General features: G+C 36.8%; 1 protein-coding gene across 1 annotated transcript in view; it reads left to right on the forward strand.

Annotated features, from left to right (window-relative positions):
- Positions 1 to 14,530, forward strand: part of LOC150081544 (solute carrier family 35 member F1-like) — a 220,133-nt gene extending 205,603 nt beyond the window's left edge. Inside the window, exon 7 of the mRNA XM_090380242.1 lies at positions 13,883 to 14,530. Coding sequence (XP_090236368.1) covers positions 13,883 to 14,233 — 351 coding nt within the window. The 3' untranslated portion in view covers positions 14,234 to 14,530. The remainder of the gene's footprint in view (positions 1 to 13,882) is intronic.
- Positions 14,531 to 14,745: the final 215 nt, after the last annotated feature.

The raw sequence follows: 14,745 nt of genomic DNA on the forward strand, positions 1-14,745 counted from the left end.
AATCTGAGTACAGAAAAGAAACCGTTTTTGGCAACAACTAACTAGTTGGAGTACTTCAAAAAAAAAAAAATCCCAACCATATGGCTTTTTACATCAAGGTGACTAGTACAGCTGCAAGGGCAGAGAGGCATTTACAGTCAGAGTGAAAGCCACTGCTGAAGAGGATGGTATTTCCTTTTAACAAATTTTGAGTGATGATGGGACTAGCCTGAGAGTTTATACCACTTCTGAACAGGAGAAAATAATGCCTGGAATTAAATTTTGCCAAAGTTTTCTCCTTGGTTGAAATGCAGAGGGTAATTACAAATTGAAGCCCTTACTGGTGTACTATTCAGAAAACTCAAAAACTCAGTATGGGTACTCAAAAGCTCACCTTCCCATTACATACCATAATAACAGAAGGGCTTGGGTTATGAGGGTCTTACAAAATTGTGTCACCTATAGCAATAAAAGAACACTGTGCAAGAGTAGCTCTTACATTCAAAACATGTGTGATTTTAGATAATTCTCCCAGCCATCTGTTAATCTAGATGATTCCATCACTGTGCCAGGGCATGAGCAAATAGGCCAGTCACCCTGGGTGCATTTCTGTTATAGGTTAAAAACTGAAATAAAATTTATTCTATTGAACTGCTTGTCCATGGCACTAAAGCAGCTTGTCAAAGCCCTGATGATTGCTGCCAGAATGTAAAGTTTATTCTGCCTATAACAACTTCTTTACCCTAACCAATGGACCAGGGAATGACTGCTATATTTAAGAGCTTGCTGTTTGCAATGAATTATCTCAATTAATTAGAGCAACAGACAGGCCAAACCAGACTGCCATCCAGCAGTTTTGAAAGATGTACATCTCTAATGCAATAACATTGTAACATTGCGGTAGAAGCAATGCTGAATTGCATGAATGTTGTGTGACAAAAAGTGTGGCCAAAATATGTTCACAACTAATTTGAGGCCAGTATGCCACAGAAAGGAATATAATCATTGAAGCAGCAGTAATTGAAAAGGTGGATTCATATACTTATCTGGGACAAGTCATTAGCTGTAATAATGATAAATGGCTTGAAGTCAGGAGAAGAATAAATTTTGGATGGCTAACATTCAGGAAATATAGTTATATATTGAGGAGCAATATCCCAATTTGTCTGAAACATAAGATAATGAACCAAAAGAATGGAAGAGAAGCTGAGAACTACACAGCAAAGAATGGAACGAATTATATTTGGAATCAGACTGTTAGATAAGAAAAGAAACACATGGATTAGGCAGCAAACTCAAGTAAAGGACATTCTTATCAAAACTAAAGAACTAAAATGGTTTTGGGCAGGACACATAGCTCGAAGACATGATGACAGATGGACTAAGAAAATAACAGAATGGTACCAAGAGGAGCTAGAAGAAAACCTGGAAGACAACAACGGAGATGGACAGATGAAATTCACAAGTTCATGAGTAGTAAATGGATGGCCTTTGCACAAAACAGAAGGAACTGGAAAGCTGCTAGAGAGGCCTTCATCCTGCAATGGATTGGAAATGGCTGATGATGATGATGATTTACTGCATGCTTGCAGTCATTTCTGAGGTTGCAACAGTAGCCATTGATTGAGGAAGGTATGGAAATGAAAATCTGGGTAAATTACTCCAATCTCACAGTGAAGAATTGTTCCAGTGATGACTTAGTTGAAGTGAAAGAGCACAGAATGTGAAACATAAGAACCCCGCCAAAGATTCATGTGGCAAAGCTTTTGTTTAAATTCAGATTCCTTCAGACAGTGGAAGTGGGACTACTCTGACTTCCATGTATGAAGTAATGAAATTTTTGGATATGGTATATACACATGGCAAGAATATACCAAGCTCCATGATATAATGTGGCCACGACAAAGTCCTCCCCACATACACACTACTCAGACTCCTTCCAGTCACTGCCTGGCAGAGTGGAGGTAGCGAGATTATATACCAGCTGATCTGGAAGCCTCCTAGAGAGTTACCAATAGGTTCGGGTCAGTGGACTATCTAGCAGCTGGCTTGCAAACACCGTTTTAGAGCTGCAGAACCCAATATGATTCTGGAAAATGAAGCAATGCAAACATAATAAAGCACAATATTTCAAAATTATAAGGAGTCATGTAATAAAGTTAAAATTATAAAATTTATAAAAAATATGCTCATGACCAAAATACTCAAGTATGGTTGTATTCATGTGTGTTCTTACATTAAAAATTTTAAAAAATATAAATGGTATTATCCCAGGCAGTCCTTGTAAAAACGTTTGTCCACATATTACAACTTTTTTGTTTTTATCACAGAAACAAAACATTTCACATGCTGTTCGCCACTTTGTACTCTGAACACTGTTTACTGCTCTCATTTTGCATTATATCATATGGACATTTAAAGTAGGAGGCCGTGGGAGCTCAAATATTATCTCACACTCCATAAGTTAACATAATCACAATGTATACTACCATGCAAGTTACAGATTCATGTCAACTGGGCCCCAAGTGCCAAGTGATCTCTATTGTGATTGATTTTTTAGTGTTTTTCCTAGGGCAAGTGCTAGTTCATTCATAAATCCTCCGCCACTTGCAACATTACTGCTACCTCCGCTAGCAACATACTGCTCTCTTGGTCACTTGTCGGCACCACTCCTGCCTCCATGTGGCAGGGCTGATAACCTGGGAAAAGAAAGTCCCTCTCCCAGGGCTAAAAAGGAGCAACCATGGACAAATAATTTTCCAAATTTAGAGCCATCAAGCTCAAGGACATAAATATCCAATGAAAATGATGCCAACCAACCTAAAACGCTTTAAAGAGGAAGCAGTGTCCTAACATACCTAACTTTCTGGTGATGTACACTCAACCTGTGGACAAGTTATCACCATTTATGATCCAAAAATATTTGGAATCTATTGCTGGATCACCAAAAATGGTGAAGTGACTACGGTCTGGAGACCTCCTAGTTGAAACAGCCACCTCCAAACGTTCTGAGTGGCTATTAAAGATGACATTTGATGGGTTGCCAGTATAAATTTTTTCTGTTTATACTCTGGCACGACAACCAAGTCAGTAGAGTTTACAATAAAATCGTCAATAGAAATATTTATCATATTTAGTAGTCACGGGCTTGAACCCCAGTCCACTCAAGGAACGCGTGCTAAGCACTCTCGCTCCTGACCACTGGACTCCCAACAATACCTTAAATTGATCAAAAGGCATCATCACAGAGTGGGACCTAATTGCAGTGTCTGAGGAGGAATTAGTTTAGGAACTCTTCTTAGTAATCAGAAATGAATAATGATTAAAAAAAGATGGAAATCTCATTCCAACTTGATCCATCATTTTAACTTTCAACACTCCTGATTTGCCATCCACAGTAAAAGCTGTGGATGGCAAATCAGGAATTCAGTTGTACATCCTGAATCCTCTTCATTGTTTTAAATGCCAGAAATATGGCAACTCTCAGCAGATATGCAGAGGTGACAGCATCTGTCCAATATGTGAATCAAAGGATCACACACAAGCAGATTGCTCGGCCTCAACTCCCGTTTGTCCCAAATGCAAAGGAAGCCACCCTGCCTTTTCTAAATCATGTGAAATGTGGAAAACTGGAAAGAAATTAAAAAATACAAATAGAACATAAAGTCACATCCTGAGGCATGCAGACAAAATTATGTTGACCGTGCCTAGTCTATCCTATGGGTCTCGCATCCAAAACTATCTTTCAACTGCAGTTCAAACAGATGTGTCAATACCACTCGGTGTCTCTCTAGCGAATTGGGTTAAAGCAACCTTATCAGCCTCCGGAAAAGATACTCCTAAAACTAAAACCAGCTAAACAAGTAGCACTCTAATTAGTATCCTAACTGATACTCCAACAGCCCGCATGACAGTGAAAAATTGAAAACTACTAAAGGCAGCAAGAAAACCAAATCACCCACAGCAGTATGGATGTAGACACTCAGATTATGAGGAACTCATAGTAGAGCTTCATGCAAATGACACTATGGATACTGGACACCCCATCTTTCCAAAAAAAAAAAAAAAAACCCAGAAAAAATGCCCTGCATACAAAAAGCAGTCAGATGAATCATCCTCAGCTAAACCTTAATAATGCAAAACATCATACAGTGGAATTGCAGAGAACTACGCAGTCTTTCTGATGACTTAAAGGAGTTACTAGCTCAATTCAGTCCCATAGGTGTATACCTACAGGAAATATTCTTGTCGCTGCACGTTTTGCCAAAATTCTAAAATTACATAATGTACAGACAAAGTAGGAGTTCAATCTCCTGCCTGTGGAGGAGTAGCTATTCTTATTAATTCTAACACACCATCCAGGCCCATCCAATTACGACCCACCCTAGAAGCTGTGGCAATTCAAATTGCAGTGGGTATTTCAGTTACCCTTGAAACAAGGGTAACATTACATTCCACCATCTCTACCATTTCCCTATTCAGAACTTGACATTACCCAATTTCATTACCCAACTCCCAACTCTAATTTGTCTTTTTGGTGATTTTAATGGACACTACAATGGGCACATTGCTTGAATAATTTACTAAACTGTGGATCTCCCGCCTATATCCCCCTACCTACAGTATCTAATTCTCTGATTGATTTGTCAATTTGTTCACCATCTATCTTTCCAACCATGACGTGGTCAGTATTAACCGATCCCTTTAACAGCCGGGGTTCGAGCCTGTGAGCCACCAAATACGGAGGATGCGGAAAGGTCAGGGAATGACCACCGCATATTCCCGGAGCAATATGGCCTTAGTTGCTAATGCTCCTAAAAACTAAATAACAACAACAACAACAGCCCTTTAGCAGTGATCACTTTCCAATTATTTTCTCATTACAAATGGGTAACTCCAAATCCTGATCAACAATCCACTTGGAAGTTTAAAAAGGCAAACTGGGATGGCTATTCTGCCCAAATATTTCTAGACAGCCTTTATGTTCAAAAACAACCTATTGATGATGTAACTACTTACCTAGCCAATCAGACTGCAGCTGATGCTTCTATTCCAAAATCCACGACATATCACATTCACCAAAATCACTGGTGGATACTGATTGCTTTAATGTCAAATAGGAGCAAAACCGTGCTTGGAATAATTTCTGCAAGTATTCTACCACTAGTAACTTAATTGCTTTATAAACAACTTAAAGCTAAAGCAAGACAAATTAGATGGAAAGTGACACGCAATTCGTGGATTGCTTTTGCCTAAACCATCACAAAAGACACTAACACGTGGGTCATCTGGAGAAGGATATAGGCCCTAAATGGCACATTTGTTCAGCTGCCCTCTCCAATACTTCACTGGAAAGGGAAAGACGTGTCTACTCTCAAAGAAGTTGCTAACATACTAGCAGAATCATTTGCCACAATCTTTGCTTCTGCCTCCTGCGCATTCTCCTTCCAGAACATCAAAGTATATGCAGAACAGTATAAAATCAACTTCTTCATTCACCGCTCCTTCCCGTACAACCAACCCTTTATTAATAGAACTTAAAGAATCATTAAATAGATCTTGCAGGCCCAGATGGTGTTCATTACATTATTCTGAAGTATTTACTTGAAGAGGACTTGTGTACCCTGTTAATTTTCTACAATTGGATCTTCTCTGAAAATGCCTATCCTTCTTCCTGGCACGATCCTTACCAAAATTAGGCAAAGATCCTTCCCTGATCCAAAATTATAGGCCAATATCTCTCACAAGCTGCGTGGGTAAAATTTTTGATAGGATGATTCATACAAGGTTCACCTGAATCCTGGCATCACAGAATTTCCTGCCTGATCATCAGTATGGCTTTCAGAAAAAACACATTAACCCTAGATGTGCTCATCAAAGCCGAATCTCATATCTGCAGTGCCTTTGCTGTGAAACAACATTTAGTCATGGTCAACACAGATCTTGAAAAGGCATTTATTTGACACTACTTGGTGTCACGGTATTATAATGAATCTCTACCATGTAAGACTAAGGGGACAGTTGCCTGAAATAATTCAAGATTTATTGCACCTGAATTTTTTCAGGTCTGATATAAAAACCTATTCTCTACATCTCACATTTAGGAGGAAGGTGTACCACAGGGTTAGATACTTAGTTCAACACTATTCATAATTCAAGTTAGCAACATGACATGGGATATCCTAAAAACTGTTAAATTATGAATGGTTTTAGGTTTCAGTCTCAAAGTATGAACACCATCAAATGGCAGCTCCAACTTGCCATAACCAAAATAGAATCCTGGACTTCACGGAATGGTTATTGACTATCAGAAAAGAAAAGAAATGCACTGCTACTCACTTCTGCTGGCAACGGGCTCTCCATCCTGATCTACAAGTAAACAAAATTCCAAGCTCACATCACTCATTTACTTTGATCACTCTCTTCCATGTCACGGGGAGCTGATCAGTATACCTTACTACACCTCTACAAGTCTAATCCATGCCTAGATTACTGTTCTTCAGTATATGACTCTGCTAGGACAAGCACATTAGAATAGCTAAATGTCATCCAGCACAGTACTCTGAAAACAGCCCTGGGAGCTTTCAAGACTTCTCCAGTCAAAGTCTTGACATTGAAGCACCTGATCTGCCATTACAACTTCACAAAAAAAAAAACATTGCTGTCTCACTATGCTGCTAAGAAATTACAACACACAGGAAAAAATCATTTAAAATGTTTGCTGTGTAGTTTTATATGTTAGCTCATTTATACATGACAATAAATACATTTTAACAGCAAATTGTGTGTGTTTTTTTTTTTTTTTTTTTTTTTTTTTACAACTAGATGACATGGGGAAGACAGCAGAAATAATGCTGGACTGCAAAGGATGAGATTTAGAATATATCCAGCAAGATATATTGCTATTTGTATTCTCTATAATCGCATTCTGAGAAGTTCATCTGTGACATTTTACTGGACTACAAAGCCCTAAGTGCCAAATGATAGTGCCCAAGCGATTTTTCTGTGTAATTTTTAGAGTGCTTTTTCTAAGTGACTATGTTTCTATTTCATTTCATTTCAGTTTTCTCTTTTTCCTTATTTGAAATGCCTTTCTTTTCTTAGTATTTTATTAACTATACTAACTCAACTAACTCAATGAACCACTTGATCACCTGGTGCTGCTTCAAACTCCATGTGGAAGGTAATTAAACCCACATAAAGTAGCAAAATGTGCACTCTGCTAACATGGCATCTCATGTTACAGTATATGTTCTTCCATCTATACAGTATATAGATGGAAGAACATAACTGTTCCGGTGCCAAAAAGACGGATGCAAGTCTCCAACAAAAATCCCTCTGATTCTGCATTCTCTGACAGATAAGGCCACTAGACAAACTCTCTCTTTCTGATTTAACAACCCATTTGCAGTAATCTTTTCTTTTCTTTTTTTTTTAAGCTGGACCACATGATGAAGACAGTAGAAATAATGCTGGACTTTAAAGGGTTAAGTGAGATTTAAGTATTGCCATGAGAGCTTTTTCTAATGGCATTATACTGCTAACTCTATCAACCACTTGGTTCCCTGGCGGCAGCGCTGGAAACCTTGGTGGTAATGATAACACTGCTAAAAAGGAGAAAAATATGAATTACATTAACATGCCATCTCATGACTTATTAGTGCAGTTAGGTTCTTCAATTGGAAGAACATAAATGCAATGCCAAACAACAAAAGATGGATGCAAGCCCAACAAAAAAACCCTCTGTCATTCTACATTCTCTGACAGATAAACCTATAAACAATATCTCTCAATCTCTTTCTCTTTCTAAGAAATGCACTGAAAACAGAAAATTTATTTATAATAATCCACATTCTTAACACTCAGAAACAACTAATGACTTTTGAAACCCTAATCAATAAATTAGATTCATTTGAAAACTATGAAGCATATGTATACTTAAAAAACACATAATAAACTTCACTGAAGTCTGGAAGAAAAGTAAACTTTTCTCAAAACCTAAAAGAAATTTTCCAGGTAATTATGGAAGAAGTTGGCCAGTATGAATATGTTTATCTGAAATGCACATTTGGATTTCATTGGATATCATTGCTGGGATATTTAATCTCAGTATCTAATGGCATGATTATGTTACTACCACACACTACTTTTTTTTATGAAATTATAAAACTGTTTTTAAAAATTCTCTTGCTAAAAGTTCAGTTCTGAATATATCTCACCATATGCCATCATCTCACAAAAGAAGACCCTACACAGTGACAAAATTGTAAACCCAATTCACAGTCTATTATTTAATAATAGACTGCCCAATCTATCAAAGGGAATGAAGGTCTACCTTTACCTTTCTCTCAAATCTTCATGACTCTTTAACTGGAAAACATGTACTAGGGGATAGGCACAACATTGCAGACTCTTTTACCTTCTCAGAAGCAATCAATAAATAACATATTATTTTCATCAAAAATTAGTTTTTCCTTTGCATCCTCTTCTGGGTGCCTCCGTAGCCAGGTGGGAAGGAGCAGTAGTGCGTATCACATGCTTCTTGATTAGACCGGGGTTTGAGCCCGTCACCACCAAATACGGAAGATGTGGAAAGGTCAAGGAATGACCACCACATATCCTAGACATATCCCAGAGCAATATGGCTTAGTTGCTAATGCTCCTAAAAACCAAAACAACAGCAACAACAGCATCCTCTTCTGCACGACTAGAAATGATGTTATATTAGCATTAGCAAGGGCACATGATGCAAAAAAAGCAAGCTTATATAGCATCAGCCAAAAAAAAAAAAAAAAAAAAACTTATTCACCCATCCCCTCGCTCCAAATGTTTGTCAAGTTCTGCCTTGAATCTATTTAAGCTATCAACTTCTACAACGACAGAGGGAAGTTTGTTCCAGCAATCAACCACCCGCTGGCTAAAGGCAAACTTCCATACATCTATCCTACAATCGTCTTTCCTCAATTTGAATTTATGCCCTCTCAGGCGATTATTCTGAGCAAGAGGAAGAATCCCAGCAGCATTGAGACCATTCAAGGCTTTATAGACCTCAATCAGATCACTTTGCTGGTGCCTAGTCTCCAGACACTGTAATTTGCAAAACTTAAGCCTTTCTTCGTAAGAGCAACCCTTTGTTCTGTTCACTAATCTTATTTCCCTTCTCTGTACCATTTCAACAGCTCTACATCCTTCTTAAAATGAGGCCTCCAGACTTGTATACAGTACTCAAGGTGTGGCCTGACCATTGCCTTATACAAGGGGATAATCACCACCTTATCCCTGCTAGAAAAATTCCTGTATATATCATTGACAAGACACCATGAGCTATTCTTGCAGACTGTCTGCACTGCTCAGAACACTTCATATCTGCCTGCACAATTACCCCCAGGTCCTTTTCATTCTCTACCACTGTCAGTGTGGTACCACAGAGTTGATACGTTACTCTGGGATTACTGGTTCCCGTATGTAGTACTTTACATTTGTCAATGTTAAACTTCATTTTCCACCTCTCAGCCCATCTGCTCAACTTTTCTAGATCATGTTGCAGCAGTGTACTGTCATTAGTAACCCTGCCAACCTTCGTATCGTCTGAAAACTTGGACATTAAACCTGATATATCATCATCAATATCATTTATAAATACAGAAAACAACAATGGACCCAACACTGAACCCTGAGGGACTCCACTAATAACATTAGTCCACGAAGAGCAGTGTCCATTGATTACCACTCTCTGTCTTCTCCCACTCAACCATCCCTTTATCCATAGCAGCAATTTGCCTCCAATGCCACACTGCTCCAATTTCTGCAGGAGTCTTCCATGTGCAACAGTATCAAAGGCCTTTGTGAGATCCAAATATATGATATCAAAGTTATTCTTTGCATCCAATTCCTTTGTGACTACATCATAGTATCCAATCAGATTAGTCAGACAAGACTTCCCCTTAACAAACCCAGGCTGTGTCCAAGCTATAACTGAAGTCTTGTCTAGATGATCCTGCAATGCTTCTTTAACCAGTGCCTCCATTAATTTCCCTAGAACAGAAGTTAAACTAACAGGTCTGTAATTACCTGTCTCCCTTTGATCCTCCTTTGTTTGTTTGTTATTTGGATTTTAAGAGCATTAGCAACTAAGACCATATTGCTCCAGGGATATGCAGTGGTCATTCTCTGACCTTTCCACATCCTCCGTATTTAGTGGTCACAGGCTCGAACCCCGGTCTAATCAAGAAGTGTGTGCTACACTTCTGCTCCTGCCCACGGAGGCGCCTTCTCCTTTGTGGATTGGGGTCACATTTGCACATCTCTAGTCCATGGGTACCTCCCATGAGGCCAGGGAAGCTCTCATAATTATGGCTAAGGGTTTGCTTACTTCCTTTGCCGCCTCCTTTAATATAACTGGATAGATTCCATCCATCCCAGGTACCTTTCTTATATTTATCTTCAAAAATTTCTCCTCCACTTTACTCTCAGTTATTAAAAGATTATCTAGCTTACTGCCAGAGTTGAATACACCTCTTGCATTCTCTCCTCCCTGAATAATTCCTCATGTGTGAATGTAGATGCAAAATATTCATTTAGTTTGTTAGCTACCTGAGCAGGATCATCAACTGTTGAACCATCGATATCAATTGGACTAATCTGATTCATCCCCTTCCATCTAGAGTTTACAAAAGTAAAGAACTCTTTGCTGTTTTTCTTTGCATCCTTTTCCAAATATTTCTCGTAATCTGCCTTCAATTGCCTAATCTCCTTCGTAACTTGGTTACAGACCAACTTCTATCTATCATAGGCTTCTGTGTCACATGTTAATTTATATGTATCCCATGCATTTTTCTTCTCTGTCACATGTCTAATTAGTTCATCTGACATCCACTTAGACCTAAATCTTGAAGAATATTTCTTTGTTGGTATGAAAAGCCTAGTAGCTTCCTAGATTAATTCTTTGAATGCTTCCCATTTCGAATTTGTTGTTGGTAACATCATCAGTTGGTCCCACCATATAGAATTTAAATACTGTCTCAGACCACCGTAGTCACCTTTATGAAAGCAAAAACCCTTCCCTTTACCCTTGATGGTAGTTACCCCTCTTTGAGTAAATCCCACTTCAGCACACCATGATCACTGCCACTTAGTGGTTCCTTTATCTGCAGATTCTTGATGCATGAAGAATCACTACTGATAATCAGATCAAGAGTATTACTCCCTCTAGTTGCCTCCCAAACATGCTTGCATATAGCAAGAGTTTCTTTCAATCAGAAACATCACAAGTAGAAAAATAATACAGCACACATAACCGTAATTGTGCCATTCATTACTATCCATTGATATATATATATATATATATATATATATATATGTATATATAATCTAGATGGAGGGAATAGGAGTAGCAACAGTGTATGATGGCTGCCTATCCATTATGCTCTTTATAGTTTATTCTTAAAACATTTTTGAAGACAAATAAAATTTTGTTTAAATTATTACAGTAATGTAATTTTATTTATAAAATACAAAAACATACTGTCAAAAAACTTCTTATCTGAGACAAAGACACTACATAATTTAAATTGGATTTTATTTTTATTTATTTATCAACTTGGAACCAATATTGGTTCTGTCCATGACCAGCGTGAGACTAATGATATATATATTATATTTGCTGTGTGCCAGTGTTTTTCTACCAGTGCTCTACAAGTACTTGTCACTTGCAGTTCCATGCTGACGAATAAATTTTTTATGTAATTTATTTACAATTATTCACAAGTATTGTCTGTATAAATATGAGTGATATCGTCTTTAGTTCCATTTCTGGATAATAAACTAAACAAGATCCTGATCATATTTTCATTAATTTTCAATTTCATTTATATACAGTAATATATAAAAAACGTTTATATCTACATACTTGTTCTGATGCTCCACCTAAATTAGGAAATGCTTTGAGGTGCTTCATGATCTACTAAATGTTGAGAGGCGCTCTGCTACACTAGGATGGACAGATGCTCAGCGTTTTGTTTGAAGATAATAAAGCACTTAACGTTAGTATTATTATGTTTATTTCCAAATTGGAAATATGTACATAATTTTCTTACCACTTCTTCAGTGACAGCTGTCTTTGCAATATCACCATCACAAAAGATCACTTTGGTCAAAAGAGTTATACTTTATTATCTTCAAACAACACAGTTTACTTACACATCATGCTGCTTGAGGAATACCTTAGTCCTGCATTCTGTTTAGAGATAACATGAAAATTTTATGTTAAACATGCATTTTGTAAGCATAATCGGTACTTTATTTTTTCAATTGCATTAGGTATTGATCAAGTTGACTGCACAACAGAATATACCCTTTGGCACTTTTGAGACTAAATCAATTATAATTAGCTTTATAAGACCTATTATATGGAAAATCTTTTGAGTTAAAAATATTTCAAGGGAAAAAAAACAGTCGTAATAAATTTTATCACAATTGTTTTATTATTTTGTAGTCACCAATGATAGACACTGTCTCTACAACAACTTTTATAAAATACTACTGTTCTAAAATCACTGTTTTCTAAAATAACTTATATAGCAGTTGCATGTTCTCATAATTGTATAAAAACCAATAAAAATATGTCCCTTTTTATTATTATTAATTTTCAATTTTTGAAAATCTGGTCAAATTGGTTTAAAGCCATTTAAATTAATTTCAGTGCTACGGACAAAAATTGTTGTCTGGCTCCACACACAAGGTCCATGGAATCAATTAATAACAATATGTTTGCTTATATATTTTTTAAGCGTTGTCTCCCAGCATGTTCTGTATATCACAGCAATCAATTTCCATTTTTCTCATATAATTTTCATCTTTTTTTTTTTTCCCCCCTTCACTAATTGTAATGAACTCTTTTAAACTTAGGACTGGTGCACTAGTGTATAAAGTAAGCCAAAGAAAAAAAAAAAAAAAATTAACGCTCACTGTGAATTGTAGTATTTCTTTAATATGATTTTAATTGTTTGTCTACATCCAGGGTTCAAACTTGATGCTGGAACCCCATTTAATTTTGTCATATACACTGGCAATGTCATGCACATGCATTAACTGCCTCTATGTGTATTATCCCAGTGAGCATTCCATTTCCCATTTCCCATTTTGAGTGCTGTCTGTATCACTGATTAGAAAAATATGAGTGTAAAAAACTAATGATGATCTCTTGCTAATTGGGCATACAGTGTAGGGTGCATGCCTGTTCATCTAAAGGAGGGTGCTTTCCTTTATTAAAATTTATTTTTTAATTAAAATAGCAAAAGAATAATGGAAAGCATTACAAAGTACACAGATGCATGCATTTCAAAAAACTATGTTATTTGGCTTGAAAGTATGCTATGCACCTGCTCATACAACTTTCTAGGTGCACTTTTGTGATTATTTTTTTAATGTTTTTTATTATTCACATATATATTTCACTTATATTCATTATGGTCTTTGATGCTTCCTGTCTGCTAGTGGCCCTTGTCCATAAATATCCCTTCCTTTTTTCATTTTCACTTTCTTCCTATTCCTCTTATTTAATATTTTGTTTGTATACATATATATGTTATCAGAATTTTATCCCTTATAATGTTCATTAATGGATTACAGTACAAAATGTATCATTTTAAACAATTTCTAATCAATTAAATACTGGGAGGAAACAATTTAAAATTAACTTGTTTTAGATTATCACAGTTGACTTCTGTATAAAAATTTTCACACTATACCAAATTCAGATTATGTGATATTATTCTAGTATTAAACTTCCTGAATATCATATATTGGATTGATATGTATAAAGATAAATGAAATATAGAATGCAGATTATTTAAAGTGATAGAAATACTTGATTAAAGAATATTTGTTTCTTATTTTATTTTAGTTCCACTGGCTTTACTTCCTGTCATTCGTTCTCGTCATGGTTGGAGTGTTTCTATATTCACTGAAGCCCACACCTATAGCTACAGTCTTCTATCATGAAATGTCAGCAACTGAAGTACAAGGTGATGTAGAACTGGCTAATCAAACTCCTTGCAGCACAGTAACATATAATTCTGTTGGCAGCACTCGTGGTGACACTGAACTTAGTGGTACTGATGTGCGGACAAAAGGGCTAACAGTTATTTCAGTTTCACACTCAGTGAGTGTTCATGCTAGAGAGAATGAGGAAGCTGGATTTCCGCTGGATAGGAGAAACGGGTCAGCAGGATTTATTCAGGGGAATGGGTGCTGACAGAAGAGAATATGGCCACATTCTTGTGTTCTCTTTTTGAGCTGTGTCTCTGGAGACACAAACATTTGGTGCTCAAGCAAAAACTGCCTGTATAGTCTTCGGATGTACGGGATAGTATAACCTTGTGTATAGTAGGAAGCAAATTGTTGGACAATGCTCATCTTTTTATCGACAGACCCAAATGTTATTTAAACAGAGTACAAGTTACAAATCTTCTATCCGAGGTCCTTGTTTAACCAGCTATTATTGTACTCTCCAAAACACACACAAAAAAAAGATTAAATGCCACTGCTTTCACCTAACCAGTCACAAGCACAATTAACAATTGAGAAATGAACCATTTTAATAGCATTTCACATTAATTCCATTGCAAGGCACCAAATACCAACAGACTAACTTGTTGAACTCTGTGACTCATCTTATCTAGAAAAATACAAATGCTCAAATGTTCATTGATACTGGTATTTTTTATTGGAAAAATAACCGGATCAAAGCAATACTGGAGTGTCAGT

This window comes from Mastigoproctus giganteus, chromosome 8 (assembly GCF_048544385.1).
Source record: "Mastigoproctus giganteus isolate SK-2022 chromosome 8, ASM4854438v1, whole genome shotgun sequence".
In the NCBI taxonomy this organism is placed as follows: domain Eukaryota; kingdom Metazoa; phylum Arthropoda; class Arachnida; order Uropygi; family Thelyphonidae; genus Mastigoproctus; species Mastigoproctus giganteus.